The 24,317-nt window shown below is 35.6% G+C and overlaps 1 protein-coding gene across 4 annotated transcripts; it reads left to right on the top strand.

Moving 5' to 3' along the window:
* The first annotated feature begins 647 nt into the window (after window positions 1-647).
* On the top strand, window positions 648-13,305 carry LOC115710130 (ABC transporter A family member 1-like). 4 transcript variants are annotated; one of them, XM_061110530.1, is made up of 8 exons: window positions 648-685; window positions 961-1,099; window positions 1,674-1,734; window positions 1,917-2,013; window positions 2,382-2,509; window positions 2,600-2,704; window positions 12,506-12,652; window positions 12,788-13,305. In XM_061110530.1, the coding sequence occupies exons 5-8, from the start codon at window positions 2,429-2,431 to the stop codon at window positions 12,818-12,820; spliced, it is 366 nt and encodes a 121-aa protein (XP_060966513.1). In that variant the 5' UTR covers window positions 648-685; window positions 961-1,099; window positions 1,674-1,734; window positions 1,917-2,013; window positions 2,382-2,428; the 3' UTR covers window positions 12,821-13,305. The 4 variants fall into 4 exon arrangements, with proteins under 4 accessions (XP_060966513.1, XP_060966512.1, XP_060966509.1 ...); XM_061110529.1 differs by having other exon boundaries at window positions 958-1,099; XM_061110526.1 differs by lacking the exon at window positions 648-685 and having other exon boundaries at window positions 728-1,099.
* The last annotated feature ends 11,012 nt before the right edge of the window (window positions 13,306-24,317 follow it).

Genomic DNA, 24,317 nt, shown 5'->3' with positions numbered 1-24,317 from the left:
GTTCTTCTGTGTTCGAAAGGTTGGGAACGCCCAGTGACCTAAGGGATGACCTAAACAGAAGAAGGGGAGCAGACGAGCAGAATACTACAACGAATGTGCAGTCCAGAGCCCATACTCAAATCCCCGCTCAGAAAGACGCTGACGTGGCCCAACCCGACCATAATGCCAATGAAGTCAGCCCAGCCGTACAGGCCCAGCTTGACGAACTGAAGAATATGTTTAATGGCATGGCGGGGCAGCGTAACAATGATCTTGAGTTAGACCACGCACGCGGAACTCCTTTCTCACCAGAAATCTGTTGGGTTTTATGCCCTAAATAAAACTCTTTACAATCTGATTAGTTATCAATATAAGAAATTTGAAGTGATTGATGTTTGCATGAATTTTACATGCTAATGGTTTAATATGTTTAATATGTTTATTACATTCATACACACAAAATCGTTTAAATCCGTATCATATGTTTATTCACAATTACAGTATCGTCAACACAGTGGAATGTGATTGTGATCATATGAATCAAAAGTTTTGGTCCCTGTTTCATCAGTGTTATTGGATTTACACTGATGTGATAATCAGCGATGATGTGTACTTACACTTGGAGTTAGTGTTATGTTCTTTCCAGGACATTAGTAAAGTATACTAGTTTCAAGCAATGCAGTTGCAACATCTGGTCTAAAAAATGGTAAGCTTTCCATGCTCTTACATTTCATATAAATAAGTTGGGTAAATCAATTTAAGAGAATTAAGTTAAGTAATACAAATATTAATAAATCCTAATAAAAATACTGACTCTAATTATGTAGTTTTAGTACAGTTGTTATATTGCTGTCTCTTCCATTAGACCATTTGTGTTTGTCACATTGGTCATGTTTTAAAATATGATAAGTCATACAAGATGGAACAGTAACATAGTGTTTGGGGACATTGATCAATTTCATCAACTCTTTCTATTAGCAGGCTAAGGCAGCTGAAACTGTGTCAGAAAATAGGAAAAACTAGATCTTAAATGTTTGTGAATTGAGATTGAAATGAAAGAAATAGTTTGGAGTTACGATGAACTTGTGAAGATTCTTCAGGTGATAGCATCAAGGCAATTGTAAGTTTGTTTTTCAATTATTTTCATATTTGCTGGCACTAAAAAATGAGTGGCATGGGAGAACTTTTAAGACAAATAAGCTATAAGAGCAGTATGACTAGCTAGCCATGAGGCATACTCCTATTGCAAATAACACTAATTTTACATCTAAATTAAAACACCATCATTAGCTAACAAATGAGAGGCTGGCTATGTTAAGTTAGGAGTAATGTATTGAATTTTTCAATCTAGGACAAAAGAAATAATTTAGTAATGGAGCTCAACAGTGGTGATGATATCACAGGAGCTATTAATGAATGTAGTTTTAGCCATCAAAACAGTTCCTTTACCTCATATTACTCCTTCAAGTAATTATAGCATATCAGATGTTGCAGGAATGCAATTACTGTGAGTTGCACTATTTTTCAAAAACAACCAAATCTGCCAACATAAAACATAGTTGAACTTAAGCTCAGCTTTAATTGAGAACTCATTTATTGCATAACCACAAAGAATGATTTTTTTTTCTTTCAAAAGGTGAGATTTATAGTACTGTTATATTATGTTTAACTTCTCTCATTGCAAGATAATGCAGAGTGGAACTTTTACTGTTGTAGATCTCTTTCTGTTGCAAGATAATCAAAGAAAGTTTTTTGGTATATCTAATTTCATTTATTTTTATAAAATTTCTTTTTACCCAGCTTGCCTTATATCAATAACTCGCTTTATTAATAATTCAATCAAAATAAATACAATTACCCTCAAGAATAAAATGTTTGTTATGCTTAACATATTTAATTTGATCTGAATCTGTCTTAATTCTGCCCTCCTTCATCAGGTTTCTATACTTTCATATTGGGCTTCCACTTACATATGGGACTTCATCAGCTTCTTATTTCCTTTCTCTTTTGCAATTGGTCTTTTTAGTATATTTGGTATGTCTTATCTTTAAATAATATTTTATAGAGAAAAGTTGTTGATTTTGAACTACTAAATCATTGTTAAAAAATTAGATCACTTTGCAATTCAAAATGCATAAAACAAATATCAATTTAATTTTTTTTTTTATTTTAATGTATTTTGATAAGCATACAAACTATTTATTGAGAAATCTGTTACTTAAAAGTGTTATGTATTGTTTTTTTTTTAATTCTCATGAATGCTCTTTTTTCTTGTGTCTACATCTGCAGTGTTTTAGATAAATATATAGATGCATGTATTTTTTAAGCAATGCATTATTGTCCAGAATAGAATAAGCCTGTTCAATTTCACTTTTACTTACATTAAAATTGATTGTCTGTAGGTCTGGATCAGTTTATCGGAAGGGATTGTTTCTTGCCAACAGTCATCATGTTTTTGGGATATGGTTTAGCTGTTGCATCGTCAACATATTGCCTTTCTTTCTTCTTTTCAGACCATACTATGGCTCAGGTGAGAAATGTTTTTATCCTTATCGATGTTCGGGCAATCATAATTTCTGCTTACGCTTTCAAGCTTATAAAAATATTTTATTCTCTGCAGAATGTAGTTCTCTTGATCAACTTTTTCTCTGGACTCATTCTTATGGTCATATCTTTCATTATGGGGCTTATTAAGTCAACTGTTAGTGCAAATTCTTTTCTCAAGGTGAGTTTCTATTAGCCAACTGGAGAAGTGTTTCTTCAGACATTACTATCAAAGTAAATGACTAAGGTTTGGATTGTGCATAAATTTTTAACCTTCCTGTTCATTGAAAAAGCAGGAGTGAATGTAACACCCTAACTATCTTAGGCGTATTACGTGATTTTTAAACGTACTGTGCAGCTCGTTGCTAATCAACGAGGTTTATGGAAAAACGTGATTAATTAAAATTTTGCTTTTTGATTGATCAAACTCGTAAAACATATTATAAAAGACTCGGGATCCCGATTATAAAAATATTTACAAAAAGTTTCACTGTTTAACTATTACATCAAAATAAAAGTCGTCTAACGACAGTTACAAAAATCTCAGCCTTGCTGTCCCGAAGATCGTACGCTCCAGGCCTAACCGCCCCGACATGTACAATCTCATAAGCTCGCTCACGGTCCATCAGCTACAGCCTTGCCTTTACCTACACATGAACATAAACTGTGAGTCGACAGACTCAGTAAGAAAAGCATAATAATATCATACATAACTAACTGCCGTGTCCAACACGATACTGAGTCCCGCTACTGCCATGTCCAACATGGTACTGAGCCACTACTGCCATGTCCAACATGGTACTGAGTTTTGAACGTTCAGGGGACGGTACTATTGACAAGTATCCTCCTGATCGGTCGAACCGGTCATACTCCGGCTGCTGGTCATACTCCAGCCTGTACCGATGGGATAGGTCAATAGCACTGAACCACCAACCAAGTGTCAGCCTGATCGGTCGAACCGGTCATACTCCGGCTGCTGGTCATACTCCGGCCACAATTTCGTACCGACGTGACAGGTTGGATGGTTCGAAGCCTAAATACATAACTAATGTAATCTAGCGGGCTTCCTACATGCACGCTAAACATGTAATCTACATATGCATACCGTTATACTAATCTTACCCGGATTCCGATTTCGTGTGCTTGCCGTCAACCCGACCGGAACCGAGCCGAGCTTACGGACATCGGCTCCTAAACCATAAAAATCACAACGCTATAAGTGACACGCTAAATCACTTCCCGGGGACTAAAACTTGGAACTAAAAGTTTCCCTATCGATAAAAAGCATGGCAATACCCCTAAAAACCTAAAAACGAGGAAAACTAGGGTTCGGAAAAATTCCCCAACCGGCAGACCGGTTGCCCAACCGGAATTCCGGTTCTGGGAATTTCTGAACCCTCATCCGGAATTCCGGATGCACAACCGGAATTCCGGTTCCTCGCAGGCAGCCAACTAAAAATCCCATAACTCGACCAATTCAACCCCAATTGGTCCCAAACTTTCCAGACCTGTTCTAAACTACCCCTAGAACAAATCCAAGGCATCAAATTCACCCAGAAAACACATATTCAAAATTCACCATTAAAGACCAAGCTTTGAGTTCCAAAACTCAAACTTGGTCAAATCCACTAACATGCATCCTAACCTAGTTAATTCTACTTAAGTAAGCATAATAACACCTCTGAAAACATACAAGAACATCCAGCAATTCACAGAAACAAAATGAACCATTTCTTTCCAAAATTCATAACTTTTTCACATAAAAACTAAAAGCTTGAACAACCTAACTAACATGCTTTAACACAGCCCAATTTAACTTCAATTAGCATGCTTTAATCCACATAAAATAACAACTAAACACAGCCATAATAACAGCCACAAAAACATGCATGCATCATCACTTTTTACACATTTTTTTTCCAAGAAATTAAAGAGAGGAAGTTAGAGACCACATACCACAACAAGAGTTCACAATTATAAGTTGAATCAAGCTTGAATTTTGAAGAAAATCCCAACCTTTGCACCCCAAGTTCCCAGCCGAAAAGAGAGAAAGCTTTGAGAGAGTTTTTTCTAAATTTTTCTAAGTGTTGGGTTTTGTTTTGTAAAATGAGGGAAAAAGGAGTAAAAGTCACTTAATACACATTTCATTTCAGCCAACTAATAAATAAGATAAACAATTAAATTTTAAATAAAAAGTCACTAAAAGACAAAACACTAATGGGGCAAAAAGACCATTTTGCCCCTCCACCATAAAATCACATAAATCATACTAAAGGGGTATTTTTGGGAAATTCTAAATTCCCGGCCATTCCCGACATTCCCAATGTCTAAAACCCGTCCCCAAATTACTAACATACTAAGTTGTGATTTCTACTGAGCCAAACGCCGAGTTCCAAAATACCGGGACAATCGAAATGCGAAATATAAAAACTGCTGAATAACATAAATAACAGTATCATAAATTATTTAAATAGCTATAAATAATTTCATAATTAATCCCAATTAACTGATAATTTCCAAATTAGCTAAGCGGGCTTTACAACTATCCCCCCCTTAAAAGGATTTCGTCCCCGAAATCTAACCTGAATAACTCTGGATATTGAGCTCTCATATCTGACTCTAGCTCCCAGGTGGCTTCTTCCACCTTACTGTTTCTCCAGAGAACCTTGACCAATGCTATGGTCTTATTCCGAAGGACTTTATCCTTTCTATCCAGGATCTGCACTGGTTGTTCCTCATATGACATGTCCGGGCCGAGCCGAAGACTCTCATAACTGAGTATATGAGAGGGGTCTGAAACGTATTTTCTCAACATTGAGACATGGAATACGTTGTGCACTGCTGATAAGGCTGGAGGCAATGCTAACCGATATGCTACTTGACCTATCTTCTCGAGAATCTCGAAAGGTCCTGTAAACCTAGGGCATAACTTGCCTCTTTTCCCGAAACGTTTAATCCCCTTCATCGGAGATACACGCAAAAACACATGGTCCCCTACTCGGAACTCAACATCTCTACGTTTCGGATCTGCGTAACTCTTCTGTCTGCTCTGTGAGGCAAGCATTCTAGCTTTTATCTTTTCTATTGCCTCATTGGTCCGCTGAACTGACTCTGGACCTAAGTATTTCCTCTCCCCTGTCTCATCCCAGTGGATAGGGGATCTACATTTCCTACCGTACAACAGCTCATAGGGAGCCATCCCTATCGTACTCTGATAACTGTTGTTGTACGAAAATTCTATCAACGGTAGATATTTGCTCCATGAACCCTCAAAGTCCATAACACAGGCTCTCAACATATCCTCCAATATCTGAATTGTCCTTTCGGACTGACCATCTGTCTGAGGATGGAATGCTGTACTGAATTTTAGCTTCGTACCCATTGCCCGTTGCAAACTTTGCCAAAATTTGGAGGTGAACTTCGGATCCCTGTCCGAAACTATAGACTTCGGTACCCCGTGAAGTCTCACTATCTCTCTGACGTACAGTTCTGCCAACTGATCCACTGAAAATGTTGTTCTAACCGGCAGAAAATGAGCAGATTTCGTAAATCGGTCCACCACTACCCAGATGGAATCATACACACCCGTGGTCCTAGGTAACCCGACCACAAAATCCATTGTAATATCCTCCCATTTCCATTCTGGTAGGGTTAGAGGCTGCAACAACCCTGCTGGTCGCTGATGTTCAGCCTTAATCTGCTGACATGTGAGGCATCTCGATACGAATTCTACCAAATTCTTCTTCATACCGCTCCACCAGAAGTACGGTTTCAAATCTTGGTACATCTTGGTGGTGCCGGGATGCAGAGAATATGGAGTAGAATGAGCCTCCTCAAAGATCTCGTTTCTCAATTCCACACTGTTCGGAACACAAACCCTGGCTTTATACAAAAGCATCCCACTATCTGACACTGAAAAGTCTTTGGCTTGACCAGCCAATACCTCATCTCGGATCTTCACTAACTCCGGATCTGTCATCTGAGCGACCTTTATTCTTTCCAACAGATCAGATTGCAGCGTTAAGTTGTGAAGCTGACCTATCACAAACTCAATGCTGGATCTAACCATATCCTCTGCTAGCTGAGGTGAGATCTGAACCATGCTAGCTACTTGCCCGGGACCCTTTCTGCTCAGGGCATCGGCCACTACATTGGCTTTTCCAGGATGATAGAGGATCTCGCAATCGTAATCCTTCACTAATTCCAACCAACGCCTTTGTCTCATGTTCAAATCTTTCTGAGTAAAGAAGTACTTGAGACTCTTATGGTCGATATAGATCTCGCATTTCTCTCCATACAGGTAATGCCGCCAAATCTTCAGGGCAAAAACCACTGCGGCCAATTCTAAATCATGAGTCGGGTATCGCAGTTCATAATCCTTTAACTGACGGGAGGCATAAGCGATGACCCGATCGGCCTGCATCAATACACACCCCAAACCCTGTTTGGATGCGTCACAGTAGACTACGAACTTTCCTTGTCCGAAGGCAAAGCTAGTACCGGAGCAGTAATCAACCTCTGTTTCAGCTCCTGAAAACTAGCTTCGCATTTATCTGACCAGATAAATCGCTGATTCTTCTTTGTAAGCTCGGTTAGGGGCATTGAAATTTTGGAGAACCCCTCCATGAACCTACGGTAGTACCCAGCTAATCCCAAGAAGCTTCTGATCTCTGTCACTGTCTTCGGTCTCGGCTAATCCCTGACGGATTCAATCTTCCCGGGATCCACCTTGATCCCATCCTTACTCACAATGTGCCCTAGGAAGGACACCTGAGACAACCAGAACTCACATTTCTTGAACTTGGCGTAGAGCTTATGTTCTCGAAGTCGTTGCAGTACCATCTGAAGATGTAACTCGTGCTCCTCTTCTGATTGAGAGTACACGAGGATGTCGTCGATAAACACAATCACACAGATATCGAGGAAATCCTTGAATACTCTATTCATCAGGTCCATGAATGCTGCAGGAGCATTGGTTAGTCCGAATGACATAACCAGAAACTCGTAGTGTCCATACCTAGTGCGGAAAGCCGTCTTTGGAATGTCCTCCTCTCGGATTCTCAACTGATGATAACCCGAACGGAGGTCAATCTTAGAAAAGACCGTCTTCCCCTGAAGCTGATCGAACAAGTCATCGATCCTAGGTAATGGATATTTATTCTTCACTGTCAGCTTGCTCAACTCTCTGTAGTCGATGCACATCCTCATAGATCCATCCTTCTTCTTGACGAACAAAACCGGGGCTCCCCAGGGTGACACACTGGGCCGAATGAACCCTATGTCAAGCAACCCTTGGAGCTGAATCTTTAATTCCTTAAGTTCAGCTGGAGCCATCCTATACGGGGCTTTGGAAACCGGATCCATCCCTGGTGCCAAGTCAATCACGAAGTCAATCTCCCGCTGAGGTGGTAGCCCTGGAAGTTCTTCGGGAAAAACATCCAAAAATTCCCGAACCACTCTGATGTCCTCTGGCCGAACGGTGTCTGGCCGAGTGGTGTCCACCACCACGGCCAGAAACCCTAAGCACCCGCCGTGCAATAATTCTCTCGCTGACATAGCCGAGATCACCGGGATCCGAGATCCCTGAACCGAACCCACAAATACAAACGGTTCTTCACTTTCCGGTTGGAAGACCACCATCTTCCTCTTACAGTCAATGCTCGCCGAATATTTAGATAGGAAATCCATTCCTAAAATAATATCGAATTCGACTAAGCTCATCTCTATCAGATCAGCGCTTAACTCTCTACCATCTATCCTGATCGGCATAGACCTAATCCACCTATTGGAGATAACCAATTCTCCGCTGTAACAGTGGTTCCAAACCCCGATTCATATCTATCAAAGGGTCTACCCAACTTACTAAAGACTCGGCCGCCACATAAGAATGTGTAGCCCCGTAATCAAACGACCGAATAAAGCGAGTTGTTAATAAAAAGCCGACTCTGTAACAACCGATGGGCCGGCATCCGCATCGCCACTGCGTGATAGCGAACACCCTGGCTGGAGTGGGTATCGCTGGAGCTCGCGGTGCCTCTGGCCGGAGCTGGGGACATTCCCTCTTGAAGTGTCCGGGCATGCCACAATGAAAGCATCCCTGACCTTTGCATTCGCCCCGATGGTGCCTCTTGCAGATAGGGCACTCGGGATAGGAGAATCGGGTCTCATTACCACCAGGACGACTCCCTCGGTTCTGGTTCCCCCGGAACCTCTTGTTCTGACTCGAGCCGCCGGAAGCAGTGGGTGCCCTCTTCCTCTGATCAATGGCCGAACCACTACTCCCCCTGCTATAGCCCGATGCAGAGGGGTAGGAGCTCCGCCACTCACCGAGTACCGGGCCGGTTCGACATACACCCCACTGCGCCCTCAGCTCGCAGTGCCTTCTCCACCATCTGAGCATAGGTGGTGCTGTCGTCTGTGGTGATCATCAGGTCATGCCTGATCTTGGGATTCAACCCGTCCAGATACTTCTCCTTCTTGCTGAAGTCGGTTGGCACAATTCCCGAGGCTAACCTCGCCAACCGATCAAACTGAGTAGTATACTCAGTGACGCTCATGTTCTCCCGCTGGGTCAGGTGAACGAACTCTTTCCTCTTGGCGCTTCTGACCGCCTCATTGTAATATTTCGCGTTGAAGAGTTCCTGAAACCTTTCCCAGGTCATGGTGGTGACATCGTGAATCTGAGACACCATGTCCCACCATACCAGGGCGTCCTCCTAGAACTGAAACGTGGCGCACACCACTCTGTCGTTACCGGTGACACCCATGAAGTTCAGAATTCTGGTAATCACCGTCAGCCACTGCTCGGCTTTCATTACATCCGGACCTCCCAGGAATACCGGAGGTGCTTGCTTCCGGAACCGCTCATACAATGGTTCCAATCTATGGGCCGCCACCACTATCTCGGCCTGGGCAGCAGGGGCAGGTGCCACTGGAACTATGGGCACAGGAACTGCAGGAGCACCCCGTCGTCTCAACCTCTCGAATCTCGAGGTCTTGCTCTTCGATCCGGGCTTGCATCTCCGCAAACCGCAACTCCCACCCGGGGCTCCCCGATCGGCCGGGGGAGCCCGGGCAGCCCGTGGCGGGTTCTCATCACCCCGCCACGAGCCCCGCCTCGGGGACCTCTACCTCGCCCCGGGCAGTGGGGGAAACCGAGCTCCCCGTCCCCGATTCGACCCTACGGAGTTGCCCTGACTCCTGGTAGTCCGCCTGGCGTCCATCTAGTTAGAACCGCCTGCGAAACCAAGAGTTGGCATATCAGGTCGTATTCAAGGCGAGCTTACTAATGCCGCTTAATTTGGAAATTAAAACGAAACATGCGCCTATTCTACTATCAGGCTACTAACATGCTTCCTAGCAGGCTTTTCTTTTTCATAACTGAATAAAATAAACTACTAAAGCAATAAAGGCTTACTGAACCGTGAACCGAGCTAACTGCTGATGATGATTGTACATGTCGTGACGATCTTCGGAAGACAACCTGGCGGCTCTGATACCAAATTGTAACACCCTAACTATTTTAGGCGTATTACGTGATTTTTAAACGTACTGTGCAGCTCGTTGCTAATCAACGAGGTTTATGGAAAAACGTGATTAATTAAAATTTTGCTTTTTGATTGATCAAACTCGTAAAACATATTATAAAAGACTCGGGATCCCGATTATAAAAATATTTACAAAAAGTTTCACTGTTTAACTATTACATCAAAATAAAAGTCGTCTAACGACAGTTACAAAAATCTCAGCCTTGCTGTCCCGAGGATCGTACGCTCCAGGCCTAACCGCCCCGACATGTACAATCTCATAAGCTCGCTCACGGTCCATCAGCTACAGCCTTGCCTTTACCTACACATGAACATAAACTGTGAGTCGACAGACTCAGTAAGAAAAGCATAATAATATCATACATAACTAACTGCCGTGTCCAACACGATACTGAGTCCCGCTACTGCCATGTCCAACATGGTACTGAGCCACTACTGCCATGTCCAACATGGTACTGAGTTTTGAACGTTCAGGGGACGGTACTATTGACAAGTATCCTCCTGATCGGTCGAACCGGTCATACTCCGGCTGCTGGTCATACTCCAGCCTGTACCGACGGGATAGGTCAATAGCACTGAACCACCAACCAAGTGTCAGCCTGATCGGTCGAACCGGTCATACTCCGGCTGCTGGTCATACTCCAGCCTGTACCGACGTGACAGGGTTGGATGTTTCGAAGCCTAAATACATAACTAATGTAATCTAGCAGGCTTCCTACATGCACGCTAAACATGTAATCTACATATGCATACTGTTATACTAATCTTACCTGGATTCCGATTTCAGGTGTGCCGGTCAACCCGATCGAACCGAAGCCGAGCGGACGGATCGGCTCCTAAACCATAAAAATCACAACGCTATAAGTGACACGCTAAATCACTTCCCGGGGACTAAAACTTGGAACTAAAAGTTTCCCTATCGATAAAAAGCATGGCAATACCCCTAAAAACCTAAAAACGAGGAAAACTAGGGTTCGGAAAAATTCCCCAACCGGCAGACCGGTTGCCCAACCGGAATTCCGGTTCTGGGAATTTTCGAACCCTCATCCGAATTGGGATGCACAACCGGAATTCCGGTTCCTCGCAGGCAGCCAACTAAAAATCCCATAACTCGACCAATTCAACCCCAATTGGTCCCAAACTTTCCAGACCTGTTCTAAACTACCCCTAGAACAAATCCAAGGCATCAAATTCACCCAGAAAACACATATTCAAAATTCACCATTAAAGACCAAGCTTTGAGTTCCAAAACTCAAACTTGGTCAAATCCACTAACATGCATCCTAACCTAGTTAATTCTACTTAACTAAGCATAATAACACCTCTGAAAACATACAAGAACATCCAGCAATTCACAGAAACAAAATGAACCATTTCTTTCCAAAATTCATAACTTTTTCACATAAAAACTAAAAGCTTGAACAACCTAACTAACATGCTTTAACACAGCCCAATTTAACTTCAATTAGCATGCTTTAATCCACATAAAATAACAACTAAACACAGCCATAATAACAGCCACAAAAACATGCATGCATCATCACTTTTTACACATTTTTTTTCCAAGAAATTAAAGAGAGGAAGTTAGAGACCACATACCACAACAAGAGTTCACAATTATAAGTTGAATCAAGCTTGAATTTTGAAGAAAATCCCAACCTTTGCACCCCAAGTTCCCAGCCGAAAAGAGAGAAAGCTTTGAGAGAGTTTTTTCTAAATTTTTCTAAGTGTTGGGTTTTGTTTTGTAAAATGAGGGAAAAAGGAGTAAAAGTCACTTAATACACATTTCATTTCAGCCAACTAATAAATAAGATAAACAATTAATTTTTAAATAAAAAGTCACTAAAAGACAAAACACTAATGGGGCAAAAAGACCATTTTGCCCCTCCACCATAAAATCACATAAATCATACTAAAGGGGTATTTTTGGGAAATTCTAAATTCCCGGCCATTCCCGACATTCCCAATGTCTAAAACCCGTCCCCAAATTACTAACATACTAAGTTGTGATTTCTACTGAGCCAAACGCCGAGTTCCAAAATACCGGACACCGGAAATGCGAAATATAAAAACTGCTGAATAACATAAATAACAGTATCATAAATTATTTAAATAGCTATAAATAATGTCATAATTAATCCCAATTAACTGATAATTTCCAAATTAGCTAAGCGGGCTTTACAGTGAAAGTCTAATATCAACTATTTTATTTTTGATTAAGAAATGGGGAATATGTATTAAAATCAAGCTAAAAAATACTCTCTTTCAGTACCTGTATGAAACTGTGCTGCTGTGAAAACTTTTAAATTAGCGTATTTTACACTACAAGAGGAATGAACCTCATTAAATTAGCATATTTTTGTGATTCAGTACTATGCACTGTAGGACATTATTAATTAATTATCATTCTCGACTTGTGTACTCTACTCTTGCAGAATTTCTTCCGACTATCTCCAGGGTTTTGCTATGCTGATGGGCTTGCATCACTAGCTCTTCTGCGTCAAGGGATGAAAGATAAATCTAGTGATGCAGCTTTTGATTGGAATGTAACTGGTGCCTCTATATGCTATCTTGGTGTTGAGGTTTATATCTTCTCATTTTTTTTTAAAAAAAAATTGTTTTGGATATCTTGCCATTTATAATTTTTTAAGTTAGAATTGAGTACGAATTCCTTAGAAATATGATATGATCTGACATGGCTTTTGCACTTGTCACAGCATTTGTTACTTCCTGTTGACACTTGGGCTTGAACTCTTGCCTTCCTACAAGGAATGGTGGAGTATAAAAAGTTTCCGACGTGATGGTTATCCTCATTTAGAACCACTTTTGGGATCCTCTGCAGAAAAGGTTGCTCTTGACTTCGATGAAGACACAGATGTGGCAATGGAAAGAAACAGAGTACTTTCAGGTTCCGTTGAGAATGCTATCATTAACTTGCGTAATCTTTCACAGATCATGCCTATAGATGCTCAAAGAATGCTTTAAGAGTTTGAGGGGTGTGTGCTTTTAGCTTTTGAGTTGGAGCTAGATCATTTTTTTTATGTTTGTTTGCCTAATTTAGTGTTAGTTTTTTTTTTGTTCAGTTAGTTTGGTTTGTATTGGGGTAACTTTTTTCTGTTTTCCATGTTGGCAACTCTGATTCATGGAGTTTGTTGTTGTAGTTCATAGACAATACAATTCAAGCAAGGACTATGTAATTGAATTTTTTATGATTGCTATTGTAATTTTTATGTAATGAATAAATGTGTTCAATATTATTTAAATAAAGCTTTTTGAATAATTTGTTTTTATTATATAATTTAAATGAATATATTTTAAATTAAAAAATAATAATAATTAGTTTTTATGACTAATTATTAGTCATTAAATAATTAATTTATGTAATTTTTTATTTATTATTGCCAACTAAATTATTTAGTCACAAAATATTAGCTTTTTCGTGACTAAATTTTATTTGTTAAAGTTTACTTTTTTAGTTGTTGAAAGTGAATATTGGTATTTATGTGACCAATACATCAATCTTACTGTGACTAACTTTAATATATTTTGTAACTAAATTTTAGTCATAGAAAATAACATTATTTGTGACTAAATATATTAGTCACTAAATCTCTTCTACGACCGACATTCAGCGACTAAATAGTGACTAAAAATAATTAGTCACAAAAAATTTTGGGTGACTAATTAATGAGTTTTAATGACCAAAAAACTAGTCGGGGAAAATGAGTTTTTTTGTAGTGAAATCTGAGTGGAAGGAGACATTAATTCCGCTGCATCAATGTAAGGTTTTCTTAACTTTATATGTGTTTAATTTATCGTTTTAGAAAGTTCATATTTAGGGTGTTTAAATAACATACTTGTGAGTAGATCTAAGATCCTGGTAAAATAATTTCCAACAACTGGCCTCAGAGCCATGCTAATTGATTTACTTACATGAAATTTGGACTTTAAAACGATTGTTTGTATGTTCTTTGGATGGTATCATGTTGTATTGAGTGTTATTTGATGATTGATTGATGTTTGTGAAATTTTCGTGAAAAATAATTGCGATTTTATCTCTGGAATTATTTTTATTGGATAGTATGGAAAAAATTAAGCAAGTTAGCCTTTTACAGAACTTAATTTGGATTTTATTTGAATTAGTTATGATTTTTTGAAGATTTGAAAAAAATCAGGGCAGTGCTGATATTTTCCTGCGATCGCAAATCTGTCCGTACAGTTTCGAATTTTTTTGTTTTTCTTCAATTTTTCATGCTTTTTCATGGAATTAACTTCCGATTTTTTGTATAGTTTTGTATATATACTATTACTATTCCTAATTCAATTCTAATAATCATTTTGAATTAATTTAATATTTTTTAAATTTAATTCAAGATATTAGTGTAATTTGAATTTGAATAGAATTAGTATCTATCTTCTTGCTTAAATATCTATCTTATTTTTAAATTTGATTATATCTTATTTTTTTAAAATTTAAGGTCAGATTTTATAAGATATTTATAAAATCTTTTAAGATATTTTTTTAATTATATCTTATCTTTTAAGATATTTTTTTTAAAATTAAATATTTTTAGATATTTTGACCTTATTTAAATTTAAAATAAGATATTTATAATCATGTAATTTTAAATAGATGTAAGATATTTTGCTAACTTTTAAATTTTGTTATTTTATTTATTTAAATTAAATTTAAAATCTGAAAAGATATTTCATTTATCTTTTCTAATTTTTATTTTTAAAATAACATTTAATTTTTAAAAGTAGTTAGCAAATTTTTTGAAATGATATTTAGGTTGGTTGAAACCTAATTTTTCAAAAAGTAGGTTTAATTTTAAATTTTTTTAATTTTTCGAAATTTAAATTTAAATTTTTTTTTATTTCCGAAATTATTTTTTTTTATTTTTTTGTTTCGAAAATTAAAATATTTTTTATTTAATTATTTATTTTTCGAAATTATTTATTTAAAATTAAATAAATCCTACTTCCAACTATCCAGCTAACCTTGTTGCAGGAGTATGTGGTTTTAGCTTGTTTGTAAGTTTTTTAAAACCTATTATTACTTGATTGCAAATAGTCATGGTTACTTTTTGCCAGATCTAATGATCTGATGGCTCCCTTGGTCAAGTTAATAATTTGTAACAGGTAAATTTTACAATCTTCTTTCATCTGTGTATGACCTAGCAACATGATAGGATCCATCCAAAGTGTGCCTGTGTGAGCCTATATGTTTATTTTGTTTTAATATAGATGCATATAGGTTGTTGCTAAATAAAATGTCACACCATGATAGATTTTATTAGGTCTATCTACTTAATGGACCTATTCAATTAATAACAGTTATTCATTTTAAGGTTAAATTCCTCTCTTTTGGGCCTTGTGTGAGAGTTGGGAGCCATAGAAGTGGGTACGACATACTGAACCCAGCACCCCCTCATATGAACTACCCCAATTGTGAAGGCCCATTTGCCTGATTTAAATAACTGTACTAGGTTAATTATATTAGTTTGACCAAATACAATTGAATTAGCAACATAATTAACTTTTAAAATATATGAAAATTTATTTTCATTTTAATATTTTAAAGTTAATTTTAAGAAAAACACTTTTAGTTTAGATATTAATTCTAGACAAACTATTTGTATTTTTCTTGTATTTAATTAAATATAGAATTTTAACTAACTAAGATTCTTTCTGGAGCTTATTTAATTAAATATTCCTATTTAAGTTATAAATTAGTTGTATCAACTGATTTTTCTATCTAACTTAAATTTGAATATTTGATTAAATTTTAAATCAAGTTGAGGAATCCTAGGCATTAGTTATTAAAGATTCTTAAGATATTTTTTAAGTTAATATCTTTTCAAATATTAACTTAAAATGGAATATTTTAGATATTTTTTGGTTAATATTTTTTCAAATATTAACCTTAAAAGATATCTTCAAATTAAGTGTTTACAACTTAATTTTTGATATTTAATTAAATCTAAATTTGAAATTATTTAAGTTTTAGATTTTTTTTTTCTATCTAACTTAAATTAGATATTTTTTAAATTTTTGAAAAGATACTTAGTCAAATAAGATATTTTCTAGATAGTAATTTCTAGACTACTTATTATTTCTAATATTTAAATAGGAAAATATTATACTTTGTGAAATTAATTATTTAAATAATTAATTTTGGTACAATTTTATTAAGTATATTTTTCCTAGTATTAAATAGAAATTAATAATTAAGCCTTCTCTACACTTAATTATTATTTCTTAAATTTAATACATTTAATTAACTTGAAAAATCTAAATATCTAAGTTGATTTTCATCATGATACTTAAATATTTATTGATTTTTCATGACACTTAATTAAATAGAAAATTATTTTTAGGTTGAAATTTAATTTTTCAACTTAAATTTAAATAATTTTCAAAATATATATTTTTCTTTATTTTATTAATCAATTTCGAAATTTGCATTTTAATTATGCAATATTTTCGAATTTTTTATCTTGAAAAATAGATTGAGTTGTAAATTAATTATTTATTTTAATTAATTCTTTGACCAACTCAAGTCAATGATTTTTTCATTTAATTGATTAATTTAAAATAAATGAATTTAAAAATATATATATTATTAGTCAAAAGAAAATCTAGATAGGTGATATTTTTGCTTGAAGTATTTTTTTTTCAATTTTTATTATTTTCGAAAATTGTATTTTTATATACTTTATATTTTTGAACTCAATAAATATATTCTCAAAGGAAATTTTTTAAGTTGCTAATTATTTAATTTAATTCAACTTAAATTAATTTCCTTAATATTTATATTTAAGATTATTACTAAGATGGAAATAATTAATTTTATTTCAATCACCATCTAAGTATAATTTTATAAATATTATATTAAATTCTTATTTTTGAATTTTAATTCTTAATTTAGAATTTAATGAGATTTATTTATTAGAATAATAAAGAAAATACATTTTAAACAATGAGCTTTATTATTATTAAGATATTCGATCTCCATTGTGGGTTTTACACCGCGTTTGTTTTAGTGAGTAATCCTCCCTAATGGAGGAACGTTCATTAGCAATTTCGCACCGTTTAATCTCGCATGATAAGTGGTTTGTAAGTGTTTTATATGGTATAGATCACCCTAATGGTGGCGACCATATTTGACTTGCAAATTGCGAAACAATGGTAGAAGCTCATGAGATAGAATAGCCTTGACTCTCGCCTAAACGGGACAACGCTGGATTCTGATCTTGATCGAATAAAAGGTTGCTAGAATGTTTAACATTTTAGATGAGCTGACAACTCTATTCAATAGATGGTATCTTTGACTCTCGCCTAAACGGGAGACTGATATCAGTTTGTTGAAAAACCTTGGAAATTATTTAGGATTGAATTTTTTAAGTATTTTCTCATATCATTCCTACTTGCTATGTGCTTATAATTTCTGAATTGATTTTGTGTGTTAAACCATTATTTAATTTCTATTTGTTGATTTCTATTATTTTGTAGTATCCTGTATTATCAAAATGAATCCCATGTTATCACTGTTGACTGAAAACAAGCTGAATGGATCTAACTTTAATAAATGGAATGAGAACATTAATATTGCTCTCATAGGAGAAAGTGCCTTGTTTGTTTTAACTGAGCCGTCACCTGAAGTGCCTGGGGATAATGCATCCAAAGCTGTGAAAGAAAAGTATGAGCGTTGGCAGAAAGCAAATGACAAAGCTCTATACTTTATGCTTTCTAGCATGGTTGACACCCTCAAAACTCGGTTTTCTAAAACCGAGAAGGCTGCTGAAGTTATGACGAAGTTGAATGAGCTATTCGGTAAGGCATCACTTCAGTCACGCTTTGACGCGACTAAGAAGTACATTAACGCACGGATGGAACCTCATCAAAACGTGCGTGATCATGTTCTCCTCATGTCCAGTTATTTCCAAGAAGCCCAGGATCATGGTGCTGAAATGGACAGTGCTACTCAAGTTAGTCTTATCTTGAATAGCCTGACTCCAGCATTTCTACCATACACATCAAATTATGTCATGAATAAGAAGGAAATTGACTTTCATGAATTAGTCAATGACCTTCAAACTTATGAAAATTTGATTGGAGGACCCAAGAAGAAAGGGAGTAAACCTCACAATCCTGGGAATGGTAATGGGACGATAAAACATGAAGCAAATGTTGCCTTTGCTTCAAAGCCCAAATCAAAGAGGAAGTGGCACAACACCAAGAAGCGAACAAAAGCCAATAAAAAGCTGCTCCTTCCGGTGATGCTACACTTAAAGGAAAGTGTTTCTACTGCAATGAGAAAGGTCATTGGAAACCCCAGTGTCCTAAACTTCTTGCAAAGAAACAAGGTATTTCCATTTATAAACTTTAAGAGTTTTAGTGAATTATTATCCAATTGGATTTATGATTCTGGACTAAACTTTGTTTATTTGTTTTCTTCTTCTTATAGGCCAAGCTACTTGAACTCAATTGAGTTGGATCAGAAAGCTGGACTAAAGGGTGAAATCGTCCAGATGAAGATGAAGCTCTTCAATTTTTTTTGAATTAATTGTTTTAGTTTAAAGACAATTTGGATTTCAAATTTAATCAGGGATATTTATCCCTGTTTTTCTCATATTGTTGCAATACATTTTTTTTATTAATAAAGTTTCTAATTTTCGAAATTTACTATTGCAATTTATGAGATTGAGCTTCATTTAATTTATCTTCATCAATTATTACCACATTATATTTGTATGTTTGTATGTGTAAGTGTTTTTATTATTGATGCAAATTCTACAATATTTACAACTCTTCATAGAGTTATAATATATAAACACTAGAAATTATTTCTATGTTTATCAATAATTGTTAATTCTTATACAATTATTAAGAATTTGTTTAATAAAAGGATCTTATGATCTGATAGGGGTGGAGAAAAGTTAAGAAAACTATGCAGTTCAACGATCTTTTATATCTAATGAACTCTGGATAGTATTCAACTCCACATAAACTCTATCACACTATGAGAATCATGATCTTTACAACCTTTAGGGGTGGATCATAATCTCTATATACTTAGGGGTGGAGGTTATCCATAGTACCCTATATGTATATTCTTAGGGGTGGAGTCCATTCCACAATTCCCTATGAAACACATATCTTGTTTAAACATAGAAGTAATATAATGAGTCAGCTATTGTCAATATAAATTCTTGATCTTGATTGTATGTTCCATTTCGTTTTTACTGTGGTAAGTAAAAGTTTGATACCTTTGAAAGTTCTTTGTTAAAGTTTCACACTACCTTAATTGAGTGGGAGAATTTTAAAGTTCTATACCCATCTTCATTAGGTTGATAATTGTGATAGGTACTTAAGAACACTACTGAAAAGCAAATCTAACCATTCACATGGATAGGTATAGCTTATCAGAATTATGAGAATAAGATAAAGAACTCTAGTTCAGTCCATTCGAATGACTTGAACCAAGAATTCTTAATCCTCATAAAATTTGATGGTATCTTAATTTTGATTACTTTATCTCTGGCATGTATTTTTCACTTCAAATACTAGTCTGCTATGTTGATGACTTAGTCTTAACTTAAAGTTTCAGACTAACACAAAAGTCACAACTAGGTAACTCTCCAAACAATCAGAGGTTAAAAGTATTATTTAACCAGACATCTGCTATTGAGTGGGAGCTATCTGAGATGTAATCAAATAGGGAACATTAGAAGATATTCAAGAAAGATTTATGAAAGTGATCTATATGTCAGATATTAAGGAACTGTGTATCAGTTGTCTTTGTATCTCACCATCTAATTTCGATATCTATAAGATGGTGCTTACTTTGGGGGTGGAGGAATTATTGTATAATAATTCAAGCTCTACCAGAGAAGAACTATAACTTGGTCTATTCAAAAATACCAGAAAGTTATATCACTGAAGAAACGTCTACACTGTAATATCTCAATTACATATTTTAAAATATGAGAGATATGTCTTCTGTTAATTCAGATGTACTTTTAAAACAGTAAAGATTTCAGTATCCCTTGATGAGTAAAGCATATAGTAAAGGATGTTTCATAAGTGAATTTATGAACTAGTTTCCAGAAGTTTGGGTGGATTCAAATATACTACACTTGCTCTGAAGATCAAGACATCAGATTGACCTATTTGCACAGTTTGTTTTATATTAGTGCCAGTGGGAGTTTGTTGGGTTTTATGCCCTAAATAAAACTCTTTACAATCTGATTAGTTATCAATATAAGAAATTTGAAGTGATTGATGTTTACATGAATTTTACATGCTAATATTTTAATATGTTTAATATGTTTATTACATTCATACACACAAAATCAGTTAAATCCAGATCATATGTTTATTCACAATTACAGTATCGTCAACACAGTGGAATGTGATTGTGATCATATGAATCAAAAGTTTTGGTCCCTGTATCATCAGTGTTATTGGATTTACACTGATGTGATAATCAGCGATGATGTGTACTTACACTTGGAGTTAGTGTTATGTTCTTTCCAGGACATTAGTAAAGTATACTAGTTTCGAATGTATGGAGTATACATTGGACTGGACCGATATTGCAACTAAGTTAAGATATTACAAACTTACCGTTATACATATCTTTCCAAGTCAATATCAGTAGTTGATCTTAAGATTAAAAATATCTAAATCCTGATATGCTTAGGCTCAACTCAGGAGTGCTATTCATGTTCTTTGATTTATTAGTTAAGCCTACTTTTGGGTTAGGGTGATACGTATATTTTGGGAACATGATAGTATGATTGAGTGGGAGTGCTGAACATAAATATGGAATCTATAGCTTCTACTGGTGTATAGAAGTCAAGTGATGATTCCCTTCGAGCTTAGCAAATAGAAGTAAATGGATGAGCTCTTGTTTAACTGACTAATTATTAGATCACTAAACACCATTTACAGGTAGCTAAGTGTTTTAAGGGGCAAAATACATTGAGGGGTGAGAACGGTAAAGAAATCCCATCTCGATGTAGATCATCTATATAGAGGATCTTTAAATCACAATAAGATTATAACAATGGTTAAATGAGATAGTATATTGATATCGTGGAACATACAATATGCTCTATATAAGTCTGAGAGTGCAATTCTAAGTTCTAAGAGTGGATTCAACGAAGAATTAATAAGTAGGAATTTACTTGGTAAATTTGGTTCACTTATTGGAAGCTCAGCATATAGATCCATGGTCCCCATTCTAGTTGAGAACATTCTGCTTGTAAGGCTCATTAATTGATTCGTGATTGATCAATTATAATTCTAAAGTTAGACTATGTCTAATTTTATGAATTTTCACTATGCAGGGGTGAAATTGTAAAGAAAAGAGTTTCTAGGTTTATTTATTTATTAATGGACTTTATATGTCTAATTAATAATTAAATTAAATGACAATATTATTTAATAATCTATTTTAGTTATTAAATAATTAGTTTTGGCATTTAAAAGGTTAGAATTGGAAAATTGGCGTTTTTGAGAAAATAGAGATAAAATTTGATAAAATTGCAAAATTAAGTGAGGCCTAATAACACACCATGGCCGGCCACTTAAGTTGCTTTTTCAAATTAATATTTTCATTATTTTAATGCCAAATAAATCCTAACCTAGACCTAGTAGTTGCCTATAAATAGAAAGTGATGGCTCAGTCTCATAACATGCTTTTCATTAGTTTTCTGACAGAAATTTCTCTCTTCAGAAAAACTGAGCCTTCCCCACTTTCTATACCTTGGCCAAAACCCTCTCTCTCTTTTCTTCTTCATCTTTTTCGTGACCCTAGTGAAAGAGTAAGTGCCCACACACAGCAAGCAGTAACTCAATCATAGATTGGAAGACTGTGAAGGATCAAACTTGAAGAAGAAGGACATTCGGGCTCAGATCTTGATTATACTCTGCTACAGAAAGGAATCAAGGGTTAGAGATCTGAGTGGAAGGAGACATTAATTTCGCTGCATCAATGTAAGGTTTTCTTAACTTTATATGTGTTTAATTTATCGTTTTAGAAAGTTCATATTTAGGGTGTTTAAATAACATACTTGTGAGTAGATCTAAGATCCTGGTAAAATAATTTCCAACAAAATCAACCTCCTGCCACTACCTCACAAGTTCAAGATGCCAATGTGGAAGATGTACACAGGGAGAGAAGATCCTATCTCTCATCTCAAGTATTTCGAGAAGCAGATGGATTTACAAGGAGTGCGAGGGGACGTACGTTGCAGGATCTTTCGCGCAACTCTGTCGGAGGCCGCACAGCAATGGTATTTCAAGTTGGTGTTGGGAATTATTTTACCAGGATCTTAGATCTACTCACAAGTATGTTGTTTAAACATCCTAAATATGAACTTTCTAAAACGATAAAATAAACACATATAAAGTTAAGAAAACCTTACATTGATGCAGCGGAATTAATGTCTCCTTCCACTCAGATCTCTTACCCTCGAATCCTTTCTGTAGCAGAGTATAATCAAGATCTGAGCCCGAATGTCCTTCTTCTTCAAGTTTGATCCTTCACAGTCTTCCAATCTATGATTGAGTTACTGCTTGCTGTGTATGGGCACTTACTCTTTCACTAGGGTCACGAAAAAGATGAAGGGAAAAGAGAGAGAGGTATTTCGGCCAAGGTATAGAAAGTGGGGAAGGCTCAGTTTTCTGAAGAGAGAAATTTCTGTCAGAAAGATGATCTGAAAACTTGTGAAAGAATGTGTTGTGACTGAGCCATCACTTTCTAGTTATAGGCAACTACTAGGTTTAGGTTAGGATTTATTTGGCATTAAAATAATGAAAATATTAATTTGAAAAACTCATCTAAGTGGCCGGCCATATGGTGTTTAATGGGCCTCACTTGATTTTGCAGTTTTATCAAATTTTATCTCTATTTTCTCAAAAACGCTAATTTTCCAATTCTAACCTTTTAAATGCCAAAACTAATTATTTAATAACTAAAATAGATTATTAAATAATATTGTCATTTAATTTAATTATTAATTAGACATATAAAGTCCATTAATAAATAAATAAACATAGAATCTCTTTTCTTTACAATTTCACCCCTGCTTAGTGAAAATTCCTAAAATTAGACATAGTCTAACTTTAGAATTATAATTGATCAATCACGAATCAATTAATGAGTCTTACAAGAAGAATGTTCTCAACTAGAATGGGGACCATGGATCTATATGCTGAGCTTCCAATAAGTGAACCAAATTTACCAAGTAAATTCCTACTTATTAATTCTTCGTTGAATCCACTCTTAGAACTTAGAATTGCACTCTCAGACTTATATAGAGCATATTGTATGTTCCACGATATCAATATACTATCTCATTTAACCATTGTTATAATCTTATTGTGATTTAAAGATCCTCTATATGATGATTTACATCGAGATGGGATTTCTTTACCGTTCTCACCCCTCAATGTATTTTGCCCCTTAAAACACTTAGCTACCTGTAAATGGTGTTTAGTGATCTAATAATTAGTCAGTTAAACAAGAGCTCATCCATATACTTCTATTTGCTAAGCTCGAAGGGAATCATCACTTGACTTCTATACACCTGTAGAAGCTATAGATTCCATATTTATGTTCAGCACTCCCACTCAATCATACTATCATGTTCCCAAAATATACGTATCACCCTGACCCTAAAGTAGGCTTAACTAATAAATCAAAGAACATGAATAGCACTCCTGAGTTGAGCCTAAGCATATCAGGATTTAGATTCTTTTAATCTTAAGATCAACTACTCATATTGACTTGGAAAGATATGTATAATGGTAAGTTTGTAATATCTTAACTTAGTTGCAATATCGGTCCAGTCCAATGTATACTCCATACATTCGAAACTAGTATACTTTACTAATGTCCTGGAAAGAACATAACACTTACTCCAAGTGTAAGTACACATCATCGCTGATTATCACATTAGTGTAAATCCAATAACACTGATGAAACAGGGACTAAAACTTTTGATTCATATGATCACAATCACATTCCACTGTGTTGACGATACTCTAATTGTGAATAAACATATGATCTGGATTTAACTGATTTTGTGTGTATGAATGTAATAAACATATTAAACATATTAAACCATTAGCATGTAAAATTCATGCAAACATTAATCACTTCGAATTTCTTATATTGATAACTAATCAGATTGTAAAGAGTTTTATTTAGGGCATAAAACCCAACAGTTGGCT

The sequence above is a fragment of the Cannabis sativa genome, chromosome 2, assembly GCF_029168945.1.
Source record: "Cannabis sativa cultivar Pink pepper isolate KNU-18-1 chromosome 2, ASM2916894v1, whole genome shotgun sequence".
NCBI lineage: Eukaryota > Viridiplantae > Streptophyta > Magnoliopsida > Rosales > Cannabaceae > Cannabis > Cannabis sativa.
Note: the sequence above shows the minus strand (reverse complement) of the source record. Positions and strands in the feature narration are given on the sequence as shown.

What these genes read in the sequence shown, in the direction of transcription:
- LOC115710130 (XM_061110530.1), top strand. Translation starts at nt 2,429, where the DNA reads ATGTTTTTGGGATATGGTTTAGCTGTTGCATCGTCAACATATTGCCTT. An exon ending in CAGACCATACTATGGCTCAG is followed by an intron (nt 2,510 to 2,599) that starts GTGAGAAATGTT and finishes TATTCTCTGCAG; the next exon opens with AATGTAGTTCTCTTGATCAA. An exon ending in GTGCAAATTCTTTTCTCAAG is followed by an intron (nt 2,705 to 12,505) that starts GTGAGTTTCTAT and finishes CTACTCTTGCAG; the next exon opens with AATTTCTTCCGACTATCTCC.